This window comes from Lycium ferocissimum, chromosome 10 (assembly GCF_029784015.1).
Source record: "Lycium ferocissimum isolate CSIRO_LF1 chromosome 10, AGI_CSIRO_Lferr_CH_V1, whole genome shotgun sequence".
NCBI classification, from domain to species: domain Eukaryota; kingdom Viridiplantae; phylum Streptophyta; class Magnoliopsida; order Solanales; family Solanaceae; genus Lycium; species Lycium ferocissimum.
Window position 1 is genome coordinate 28,872,295 of NC_081351.1, and position 12,611 is coordinate 28,884,905.

The 12,611-nt window shown below is 33.8% G+C and overlaps 3 protein-coding genes across 3 annotated transcripts in view; 2 read left to right on the top strand and 1 right to left on the bottom strand.

Moving 5' to 3' along the window:
• The window catches only part of LOC132033220 (uncharacterized), a 77,187-nt gene that overhangs the window by 26,366 nt on the left and 38,210 nt on the right, over positions 1-12,611 (top strand). The gene's annotated exons all lie outside the window — the stretch shown is intronic.
• LOC132033215 (zinc-finger homeodomain protein 2-like) lies at positions 5,482-7,720 on the top strand. Its single transcript, XM_059423113.1, has 2 exons — positions 5,482-6,720; positions 7,250-7,720. The coding sequence occupies exons 1-2, from the start codon at positions 6,171-6,173 to the stop codon at positions 7,582-7,584; spliced, it is 885 nt and encodes a 294-aa protein (XP_059279096.1). The 5' UTR covers positions 5,482-6,170; the 3' UTR covers positions 7,585-7,720.
• Positions 10,081-12,113, bottom strand: LOC132033216 (uncharacterized). The gene has a single exon (XM_059423114.1). The coding sequence runs from the start codon at positions 12,064-12,066 to the stop codon at positions 10,120-10,122; it is 1,947 nt and encodes a 648-aa protein (XP_059279097.1). The 5' UTR covers positions 12,067-12,113; the 3' UTR covers positions 10,081-10,119.

Consider the following 12,611-nt stretch of genomic DNA (forward strand, 5'->3'; position numbering starts at 1 on the left):
TGCATACAGATTAGAAAACTTTCAAGAACAAAAAACAAAAAAAAAGAAATCCATATTTGCTCAGTGAACATGGGTGTCCACATAAATATGTGGTCCTTTAGTTGTTGAAAATAAGTAAAAGATGCAAGAAAAGGGATAAAACTGGATGTCATATTAATAAGTGAACATAATTTTGGCTCAGATTTAAAGATAATGTTGCCTTTAATGTAAAACGTGTGGAGTAGTACATGTATATTTGTGATATAAATTGACTATTATGCAATATTACATTTTTTAGGACCGTTTGATTGAAATCAGGATATTCGAGGATTATTATGCTGGAATTAAAACTAGGACTATAACCCGGATAATGTATTGTACCTGGTCATGCACTTTTTTTTGTGTGCAAAACACCTGAGTACTAAATGAGTTGAAAAGGTGCTATTAATACCACTTGAAAGTTGAAACTAGTTTAGGGGAGATAATTATGTATTCTTCCTAAGAAAAGTAAATAAACAAATAAGGAAGTAGGTAAATCTTTTGCCCCTCACAATTTAGTCCAAGCATCCCGAATTAAGGATCTTATAGACCATTTATGTCATAAAAAGCAAGAAGAATATAAACTTATGTGTCGTTTGATTACATGTTTGCTATATTTAAAGGCCACCTTTCCAATATTACCAAGCACTTCGAAGATTATGTTTGAGAAACCAGAATACAATTTTGACTGATTAAATCACCAAAACTTATAGTCTATAGATAAAGATGAAAGCTTCTAATAATAAGTGAGGTTTTAATTCTCACTGTCCGTCTCCTTTCTTAAAAAAAAATATTTCATGGTAGTCGGTATTCACATAAAAATTCCTAATTGATTCAAATTTGTGTCGCCTGAATATTAATTCACGATTTAAATTCATGATATATAAAACACACAAAGATAACTTTATCGTTGTTTAACACTCCTTTAAAAATGACAAAAACTTTTAATGGCTGCATTTCCCAAGTTATCATATAAAATGATCATGACCTGGGGTAGCCTTCTGATACCTCCAATGGTCCATTATCTCCATGTTTCTACATTTATAGCATCTGCTTCTGACTAGGTTATCTAAACAAAATTGCAAATAATTAAATTTATATCTATATAGAGTGAAACATATTTTTATAGGCCCAATTTAATATTATCAATTTCAACAATTTAAATTAAAGTACGCAATCACATTTACTTTAAATAATTACTTGTAATTGACTTGCAAGAAGGCTGATGTATATGTCTGTATAGAAAATTAAATTAATTCAACTGGAAATATTTAAAATAGTCCCTTCTTTTAATAAAACAATATATATCTTGGTACATGTACACTTTGAGTTGCACTTGCTTATTATATTCTTTGTTTTTGGTGATTTATTTGTTTATAATAGAACATGATCCTAAGAAGATCGACTATTGTTCGTTTCCGAGCTTGAAATTTTTTTAATTTCGTCAGATCTCTTTGTACAAAGCTTGTCAAGTTAACTTGTTCCCATGACACCCAAAAGAGTTGCTCCTAACATACTCAAAACGACGACTACTAGGACAAAATATAAAAGAATTCAAGTTATATACACAGATACTGTTATTAACTTTTTATATTATTAGTGTAATTTAACTTATTATACTAGACTACCTTAATTAATGTCATTTCTTGTGTCTCAATTTATATGATATTTTTTCCTTTTTAGTTTGTTACAACAATGTCATATTTTTATATTTAAAAATAACTTAATTTAAAACTAATTTATTTTATTATGAAGTGATTTATAGCCACATAAATATTGAAGACTTGTTTTAGATCATAATATTTTAATAATTTTTATTTTTTGTAACTCTTTGCCAAGTCAAATAATGCCACGTAGATGAGACATTAGAAATACTAACATTGATACTATCAGCAATGCATGCAACAAGGGCGAATCCAAATTAGCTTTATCCAATTTTTTTTATATATATTATGAAATTTAATGGTAAATATATATCCAATTATTATTGTAAATTAAATATTATTACAAAAAATATAAATTTTAAATCCGTTTCAATAATTAACTTAACCCCAATATAAAATATTTTAAGAAATCTTAACAGGATGAAAACCCTCAATCATTGCAAGGAAAAGATGCATTGGCATTTGATTTAGCAATTGGCAGTACTCCGCAATAAATTTTCGAAGAGCTGAATATATCAATGCCTAGTCCTTTTCTCTTTTATCTTTTAGTCACAAGATGACGCAATTATCTACTCTCAATTGGCGAGCCCCTGCAATATTACTGCTAACGCAATTGCCTTAATTAATTAATAGTATGTAAAAAAGATAAGCAAGTACCGAAGAAAATAACAGAAATTAGACATGGGAAGAGAGCAGAGGCAGTACCAAATTCATGTCAATTCAGTACTTCATAGTTTCTTCGTTTCAATTTAGGTATCATACTTATAGTAAAAAAAAGAATTTATACTTAATAATAATTTAATATTAATTTTTCATTTTACATTAATAAAATTATTTATAACTGTAAAAAAAATTATGACTTATTTAAACCACAAATTTTAAAAGCCTGTCAATTTCTCTTAAATTTCGTGTCCAGTTAAATAATTTCACATAAATTAAGACGGAAGCATTACTATATTTTTGAAAGAGCACCACTTTCTATATTTAGTACAACAACAACAACAACATACCCAATGAAATCCCACAATGTGGGGTCTAACTCTAAATTCTAACTATCAACGTGACATATTTAAGATCACGAGATTTAAGAAAATTTTCATACATTACACAGATCTTTAATTTAATGCTACACAATTCAAAAATATTTCTTAATTTTCTTAAATTACACTCCGATTAAACTAAAAAAAAAAAATTGAAATGAAGACCATTTTTCATCCGAAGCATCAATCTATATAAAAACCGCTAAAATTTTATAAATAATAAATGTTTGAACTCCATGTGTGTACATACTAAGAGAGATAAGATTAGAAAGAAAACTATTCAAGACGAGGTGGGAGTGGTCTTTGTAAAGGACAAGATAAGGAAAGCGAAGCTGAGATGGTTCGGACATGTGAAGAGGAGACATACAGATGTCCCAATGCGGAGGTTAGCTCTGCTGAATTTAGGATAAGTAAAGATAGGCCGAAGAAGTATTAGGGATAGATGACCAGACAGGACATGATACAACATCTTACCGAGGACATGACATTAGATAAGAGGTTATGGAGGATGCGTGTTAAGGTAGAAGGTTAATAGGTAGGTGTACGTTGCCTAGCTTCTCTTTCATACCACCAGTAGTGGCAGTAGTTTTACTCTTGTAGTTTCTTGTTCTTTGATTTATGTTTGTATTTAATTTGTTGCTTCTTATACTCGACTTCTTATTATTTTGTTGTAACTATTTTTTTTTTTTTCTCCAGAATGCTTTCTCATGCTTTCTTTATCTTTTGTCATGATCTCACTTCTATATTTTTTTTAATGTTTTTTCTTGAGCCGAGGCTACCGGAAACAACTTCTCTACCTTTTAAGGTAGTAGATAAATTCTGCGTACACTCTACCCTCCTCAACCCACCTATGAAATTACACTGAATATGGTACGTTATTATTGTAATAAATGTTTGAACTCATAATAAATATAACAGAAAGGCTCAAATTATCGGAAATGGCTCATTTATGCCACTCATCAATAGTTTGGCTCATTTATGCCATCGAACTATCAGAAATGGCTCATTTATGCCATCGAAATATTGGAAATGACTCATTTATGTCACTTATTAATAGTTTGGCTCATATATGCCATCGCCGTTACCAAAATGACTCATCCATGCCATTTTCATTAATGTTGGTTTTATAATACCAGATATGACACGTGACCTCCAATTAAAGGTTTATGTCGTTTAATTAAATCAGCCCAATTTTAAATCCAAATTAATAAAAAATCCAACTCACTCACAACCATCTAGTTGGAGGTCACGTATCATATATGATATTGTAAAACCGACAAAAATGACATGGATGAGTCATTTTGGTAATGACGATAAAGATAAATGAGTCAAACTATTGATGAGTTAAATAAACGAGCCATTTTCATAGTTCGATACATAAATGGTAAACTATTGATGAAAACATAAATAAGCGATTTCCGATAAATAATGATATTTAAGCCTTTTCCGTAAATATAATATTAAAAATCTTTAAAAGTTGAACTCATAAAAATTATTCTAATTTCGTTTTTTAAGAGAGAGAGGATGAGGGGTTGGGGGGGGGAGGTTGTGGGGTAACGGGACGGGACATCGAGTATATCACAGAAAGGGTTCAGAGATTGCTTGGGGAAAAGCATGGAGTTTTCAGAGTTTGCAGAGAGAAGGTGACATACAATTACATTCGCGAGAGAGAGAGAGAGAGAGAGAGAGAGAGAGAGAGAGAGAGAGAGAGAGAGAGAGAGAGAGAGGAGAATTTGCAAAATTGCATCATTCAATCGGTAGAGCGTGAATAATAAAAGCTGAGCAGCGTCAAATCAGATTGCAGGCAGAATCGCACTATTTTTGCGTCATTTTGGAGTGTATGTAACACGGTAAAGTAAAAGATTCACACAGTAATAGGAAACTTGGCAGACAAAGATAAGAAGTTAGAAATTAGAAAAAGAACCGCAACATGTGTGGTGGAGTTAATTTCTCAGTATAGTAATTGAATTATTTCTCGAATTAAATTGATATGTGACAAGCAAGAACGAGTGCGTGATAATCACCTCCTTTGTTAAAACTAGGGTTGGGCGTGATACCCACTTGGAAGATTTCAAGGGATACCATAATTAAGGTCATAATTCAATATATGTATTATGTCAAAAAATACTTTACGACTCTAATGTTATAGGAGATCTACACAACGATTATATGTAGAATCAATTATGGTGGATTGGTAATTAAAGCTTCATTCTCAATCAATAATATAAGTCTGGAACTCAAACCACGAAAAGGAAGTCACATTAGGTGGAAGTGTCCAAGAAATTTTCCGGGTGCAATTTTGCATCAACCAGACCCTAATCACACGTATAGAACATTAGATGAGAGTGGCATCCAATATATTAAACACCAATCTATATTGGTGGAATCGTGTACTTATATGGTCGCGAGTTCGGCCGCTTGAAAGCGATCAACGTCAGACGTTAGGGTAGTTATATCGATCACACCTTTTGGGATGCGACGCTTCTCCGAACAGTGCTAATACGAGATACTTTGTGCACCAAAATACTTTTTTTAAAATAAATTTTAATAAGTTCATAATTTAAATAGAAAAGAGTAATTAGGAAAAAAAGAGAATTCCTTCACCCACCTCATGGGTGGGGTAGGGGGTGGGGCAATAATGAAGGAGGGTGGTGGGAATGGGGCCAATGTTGGCAGGGCGTGGGAGAGGACAGAACATGACATTGTCGGTTGTTTTCTTATGCTCAGTCCTCTATTGTTTCCCTTAACACCCTCTCCATAAGCTCATCACATATTATTATTCACTCTATCTTCGCTGTTCCGCACTACTCTCTCTTATCTCCTCTCCTCATCACTTTTAACTTTGAAAGAAAAACTTTTTTTTAGCTCCATCTCAAGCAACCATGTTGTCTCTTGTTTCTTACATTCTATTCTCCCCCTGTTGCCTCCGAACCAACACACAACTTTTCTCTTCCACAACCTTAAAACAAACCTCATCACTTTAATTTCCTCCCTTATCCTTTGATCTCTCTGTCTCTCTCTCTTCCAAACCTTTCAACAACAAAAAAATTTAAAGCCAAGTGACAATTTCTTAATCTCAATTTCATGCATTTTTAAGGTGGTGGTCCGCCGGCTTTGCTTCTTCTAAGGTAGTTCTAGGGCCCCATCCTCTTTATTTCCAGCTTTAATTTCTTCTTCATATTACCCTTTCTTTTTCTCTCCCACCCCACATAAGATTTATTGTTTAATTGTGAGGCAAGCAAAAGATTTTTTGAGTGTACTAGCTGATTGCCTTTGTTTAAGGTTACATAAACGTAGTTCAGCTATTTTTTTCATCTTATTAGAGTTTTTCTAACTTGTACTTTCCTCCTATGTTCATGTGTAAACCATAGGATTACCACATAAGAAAATAGGGTTAGGGTTTCTTAACTAGTCATTTAGGTTAAGTTAATTAGGGTTTTACTTAAGTATGGCATTAGCTGGTGAAGAAAAGGAAATGAGAATGCCAGGTTCTTTAGGGTATCATTCACTTGATCGAAACACAGATCAAGGAGGCAACAACCACCTCCCACCCAACATTCAAGATCACGAAAAATCCTCTGGTGGAGGTGCAACGCCAGCTGTCGTTGGCGTTGCACCGTATAATTCCGCTGCCAGTGGCGGTGGATCTAATAAAATTAAGGTAACAGCAAGAGCTAGGTACCGTGAATGTCTCAAAAACCATGCTGCTAACATTGGCGGAAATGTTACTGATGGATGTGGTGAGTTCATGCCGAGTGGTGAAGAAGGAACTTTGGAGGCATTGAAATGTGCTGCTTGTAACTGTCACCGTAATTTCCACAGGAAAGAACAGCCGAACAATGAGAATAATAATGCCGGCATTATGGTTGTGCATCCACTACAGCTTCCTCAACCGCTTCCTTCTCCGATACCATCGTTGAATCATCACCACCATCAACACGGCGGAAGGTCTATTTGGACTGCCATGCCACCTCAGCCTGTCAAAATGGCGTTCGGAGGTAACGTCGAATTATGTGATCATCTCGTCTAAAAGTTTTAAGCTGTAATAAAATAGTATATTTTTATTTATTCTTACATCTTATTTTATGTGTCTTAATTTTACATGACACGAAATTTAAGAGTAAAAATGTGTATATAATGTACTCCGTATCAAGAATATTGTGATTTTACACATGTCATATCATTTCTATAAAGAGTATCATTAATAATAATTAAGATGAGAATGGTAGATTTAGAAACTCTATTAAATACCCTTACATAAAAGGACTTCTTTTTGAAACAGACTAAACGATAAGTAAAATACAAATTGAAACGGGAGTGTACTTCATTATGTTTGCAACACATTCCTTCACGAGTGAACTTGTACCTTTTTCTATGAGCAAAACAGTGAACTTTTTTCTTATAATGCCTTGAGTGGACTCGAACCTAAGACCTCAGTTTGTTCTGGTATCATGATGAATTATATGACAATCTCATCTAGAAGTTAAAATTGTTAGAGAGAAATTATATGTTTATTATCTTCAACAGGTAGCGGGGGTAGTGGGGCTACGGACTCATCAAGCGAAGAAATCAACTTCAACACTTATCATCAGCAGGCAACTTCACTGCCTCCACAACCTCAACCACCATATGTGTTGGCTAAGAAAAGGTTTAGGACAAAGTTCAGTCAAGAACAGAAGGAAAAAATGTTGGAATTTGCTGAAAAGCTAGGGTGGAGAATTCCAAGAGAAGATGACACTGAAGTACAAAGATTCTGCTCTCAAGTTGGTGTGAAGAGACAGGTTTTTAAGGTTTGGATGCATAATAATAAGAACCCTTCTGCTAAAAAGAACACACAAGAAGATCAACCTTTAATTAATTAAGAGGGAAAAACGAAATTTATCGGGATTTGGCTTCTGCTTATGTAATCTTACTAGGAATCGTACGGTGCTAGCCAGCTTTTTTTCTATGTAGCATTATTGTAACTAAGGAACCCCTTAATCAGATTTTGTTGTTGTACTTGGAACCTTTATTCATCTGAATTTTTCAGCTCTCTTTCTTACACTCGTTGTCACTGAATTTTAGACTAATTTAACTTAGGAGTAGTTCTTTTTGGGTCAAAATGAGTCGAATAATAGATCATGACCCAATTTTTCTTCGTTTTTTGTTTTGCTTTTTGAAAAAAGTGAATACGAATGTATTGTTCGTAAATTATTAGCTTAATTTGCTTCAAGTTTAGAAAATTCTTAATCCCCACAGAGACTAGCTAGTGACTTAGATTACATGTTTGGACCTTATGTCATGTGAATTAAATCTGGTACTCAAGTGTAGAAAAGAAGGGCGAGTCAATCATCATCGAGTATTGAAAGTTGGGGTATATCCTAAAGATTGGTCCAAAATGGATTTTCAATCATTAAAAAGATATTCTAATCTCCAGGTTAGATTTTTTTTAATGTGAGTTGTATGACCCATTTGATCGATAATTTTGAGGGTCATCATTTTGGTTTCAATATGTTAGATTTAGTCAACACACGGATAATGATCTAATTCGTTTAAATTTGGATGGATTTCTAAAAATGAGTTTATTTTGCCGGAAAACGCCTTTCCAAACGGTAGGTACGCATTATAATATTGCCACAGCCAGCCGTTGGATCAAAGGAAACATTCATCTAATGTGAATGTTTACAAGAGTATTGTTGATCTTTATTACAAGAGTATTGTTGATCTTTATTATTTTTGTCGAATATAAATGCAGTGTCTATTCATTTACTTTGTGTTGTCCATTTCAATTAATTATGATGCTTGTGGGGTTTTCTGTCGGTTTTAAATGTACGTTTCCTCTTTTGGAAATGGTTTGCTGCTTCTTTTTTCCTTTTGGAAAAAGTAACAAGGACAGAAGTTTGTATTTGAAGCTTATAGTTATTGCCATATCTCCCGAATCTTGACCCTGTTATGAATGATGTTAAGTGCCATGGACATTTCTTGGTAAAATTCATCCATGTGTCTTTTGCATAGACATATTTATAACTTAATCATAATTAAAGGACATCTATCCTTACATTAATTTTTAACTGTCAAAGTTAAATGGTTTGATTTGGTGAAAACACACAATACAAGTAACTATTTTATTTATCACTCTTTTGTATCCCGTAAGGGGCCGTTTGGTGGACGGATTAAGTGATTTATCCCGGTATAAAATTTGAGATTAAATTTATACCTTATTTTCTTGAGGGTGACAGACACTAAACCAGAATAAATTTAATACCACAATCAAGGAATTATCTATTTCATACAAAAGGTGGGATAAATAGTCGTGGTTATGATCCCAAGATAATTTGGTTTTTAACCAAATTAACGACCCCTTATCTATGTCTTCTTTTACTGCGAGTAAGAAGAAGAAGAAAACGATATTGCTCACAAATTTTAAATATTCATGTTAGTCGGTGTCGAATGAAAGAATTTGAAACTTATGAGATTACAATAAATTAACTAATCTGGCGTTAATTTTAAAATATCACTAAATTGAAAGAAACGCATCACTAAATTGAAAGAAACGCCCGTCAGGTAAACGAGGTGTGAGAAGACATCACTAAAATCTTAAAATATTTGCATAAGCCTTGTAAGTAATACATAGTATAAAAGTTGAACAGGTCGAAATAGACGGACTTAATAAAAACCGCATTAATGAGGCGTGCAGCGGTTAAGATGAGCTAAACAGTGGGTCATACTCCAACTTGCTCGATTCTCGTCAAATTTTAATAATGTTTTGTTTATTTTATTTTAATTTGCTTAATTACCAAACAAAACTAATAGTTTTTTTTCTTTATTAGTTGTTGTCTATAACATGTAAAAAAAAAAAGTATTTTGACAAATATTCTCATGGGTCAATCTGGGCTACATATTATATTTAGCTTAAATTAACCCGACTTTTAGATGAATTGAATTGAAATGGTCAAAATAAACTACTAAATTATTAAATGGATGGGTTAATCATCCACTCTAACTTGGACGCCATTGAACGTGTCACGTTTTCGGGGTTAGTTTTCCCACGCCTAGTTCCGACTGGGTCAGGTAATGTAATATATGTCGACTTGCATATTTAAAAGCTTTTGAATAGAATGAGGTTCACAAATATAGCAATTATGCTAAAATATAGAGAACTTTCCTCCATTTTTTTAATATCCTCTTTTTTGTCTCTTTTTCATGTGCTTTTGTGCAGAAGTTGATTGCCTCAATCCATATATTCACTTATTTCTGATATAAACAAAGTACTAGTACATATTTAACATGTAGGTCAAGACATAATACATAAAACACATTATCCATAGTAATATTTCAAAAACTTAGGATCATATACACATAGAGGATAATAATTTAAAAGTTCAGAGAGTTTCTGAACTAACCCTTTGATTAAATTATTAAAGAGAAGATTTCAAAGTTCTATTTGGTGGAGCAAAAAACATCCCTTCTTCTTCTTCCACAACTAGCACTTTCTTTCCCTTTTTAGTCTCTTTTTTTCCATTTTGCATCACTTTTTGCACTGTGCTTTGTACATTCCCATTATTATCAAACTTCATTTGCGTGATAATATTCATTTGTGACTTCACAAACTTATACTTAGCAAGCCATCTTTGTATTTTCCCAGAAGTAGTCTTTGGTACACTTCCAACTTTAACAAGTACCACTAGTCCAACTCCAACACCCTCTTCTTTCATTACTCCTTTCCTTATTCCTTCACAAATTTGCTTCAAAAACACATCACTCTCTGTTTCACCCTTGCTCTGCACCTCCGCTACAACGACAATAGATTTGTATTCAGATTCAGACATCTCGAATGCGGCAACACAGCCACCTCGTATGAAATTCGGGCAACTATTATAAGTTGTTGTCTCCAAATAATGTGGATGTATTTCTTGTCCATTTGGGAGTTTAATAATGTCTGAACATCGACCTGTCAAGTATAAAAATCTTTGTTCTCCTTTGACAACTCCTCTATCCCCTGTTCGGACATAGCAATTTCCCGCCTTGTTTTTAAGTCTAGCATTGAACACGTGTCGAGTTAAAGATGGATGTCCTAAATATCCAATAGCATTGCTAGGAGATGAAATCCATATTTCTCCTTCAACCCCATCTTTCACAATCTCATTTGTTTCTTCATTAACAACTAAAATTTCGATGTCAACATCTTCATCAAGTCTAGCACTTGGTAAGAGCTTTTTGTATGTTGGAAAAGTCCAAAAGTTGTCACTATTACTACTTCTCCATGATGTTGAAACAAATGTGCCATTTTCAGCCAAGCCATATGAGGGAGAAATTGCCAAAGGATTTAGCCCAAAAGGCTTAAACACTTCAACAAATTCTTCAACACGAGAATTATAAATTGGCTCGTTAACGATGATCAAATTCTTCAAGCTCAACATACTAATAGGATTAACAGTTCCTGAAACAGTTGCCCCAGCATGACCACGTTTCAGCACGAGTGGTAAAGCAAAGGAAGGAACCGGAGTGCAAGTTGCCTTAAACTCCGAAATCAATTCAAGCCATATTCTAGGACGATTGACAAATGCATTCGGGGATGTCAACACACATGTTGCCCCGGATACAATCGTTAGCAATAAAAACATGAGTCCACAATCATGGTACTGTGGTAACCACGAGACAACAACCGTATTCGGGTGAAAATCATAAGCTTTCCTTGCGACTCTAACGTTATGAGCTGCAGAGCCTGCAGTCACTAAAACAGGCTTAGGAATAGCAGTTGTACCAGAAGTGTACTGAATTAAGTACACATCATCAACATTGCAACCATTATAATTAAAACCACTAGCAGAATTCACATTTTCTAATTGCATTTTCATTTTCTTGCCCTTCAAATCCTCGGTTGAAATCCATCGAACCTTCTGCAAGGCCTCGGACAACTTCTTATTACTCGATCTTGCAACATACTTCTCAACATGTTTGATGTAATCGCGTTGTGTTATAGCAACTTTAGGCCTCGTTTGGGACACAACTCTAAGTAGATGGTGGTAATTTTCGTTCGAAAAAGATGGATGAGGAGGTACAATTGGTACAGCTAAAAGGCCAGCCCTTTGACACCCAAAAATTATTTCAACAAATTCAAGTCCAGGAGAGCACAACACTAGAACAACATCATTTTTTCTCAAACTAAGCAACAACTCTGAGGAAATGCATTGAACTGAACTATTTAGCTCTTCATATGTGAGTGATGAAGGCTGCATTGGGCCATCTTCGGCCCAAATGAAAGCTTGTTTGGACTTAAAACCTGGAAGTTTAGCCCATATTGGAAGATAAAGATCCACCACAGGTTGGTCAGGAAAAAAAGGGTCATAATTTTCATAGTTCATGGCTAGAATTTAAGTGTAATTGTAGAGAGATATATGCTAATTTTTGTCTGAGCAAGTAGTGTTACTTGCATGTTGCTATATATACTACGTACTGAGAAAATGAAATAGGGAATTTAAAAGGTTTGATTGGGAAGTTTTTGATAATTTGAGGATATCCTGGTGGGATATTCTTATTTATACATCAATAGCCTCGTCAATTTCATGTCTTATTATATTAAACTACTACGTTATTACCCAGGATACTGTTGATTGGACAAATTGCCGCATATTTATCCGTTTTGCTACATCAAGATGATGTATAATATAATGTTTTTTATTACATGCACAAATCATATTTTACAGTTTTGATAATTTTGCAACATATTGGTTCCTTGACATATCTTTTGATACCGTATGATTGTGCAGTGAATTTGTATATTTCTGTTTGGCCAAGCATATGAGAAGTTTAAAAACTTTTTTTTTTTTTTTTGGGAGATTGAGGTGTTTGGCAAAAAAGGATGTTTTGAAAGGTCGCAGAAGCAATTTTTTGTTGTTGTTGGGAAGAA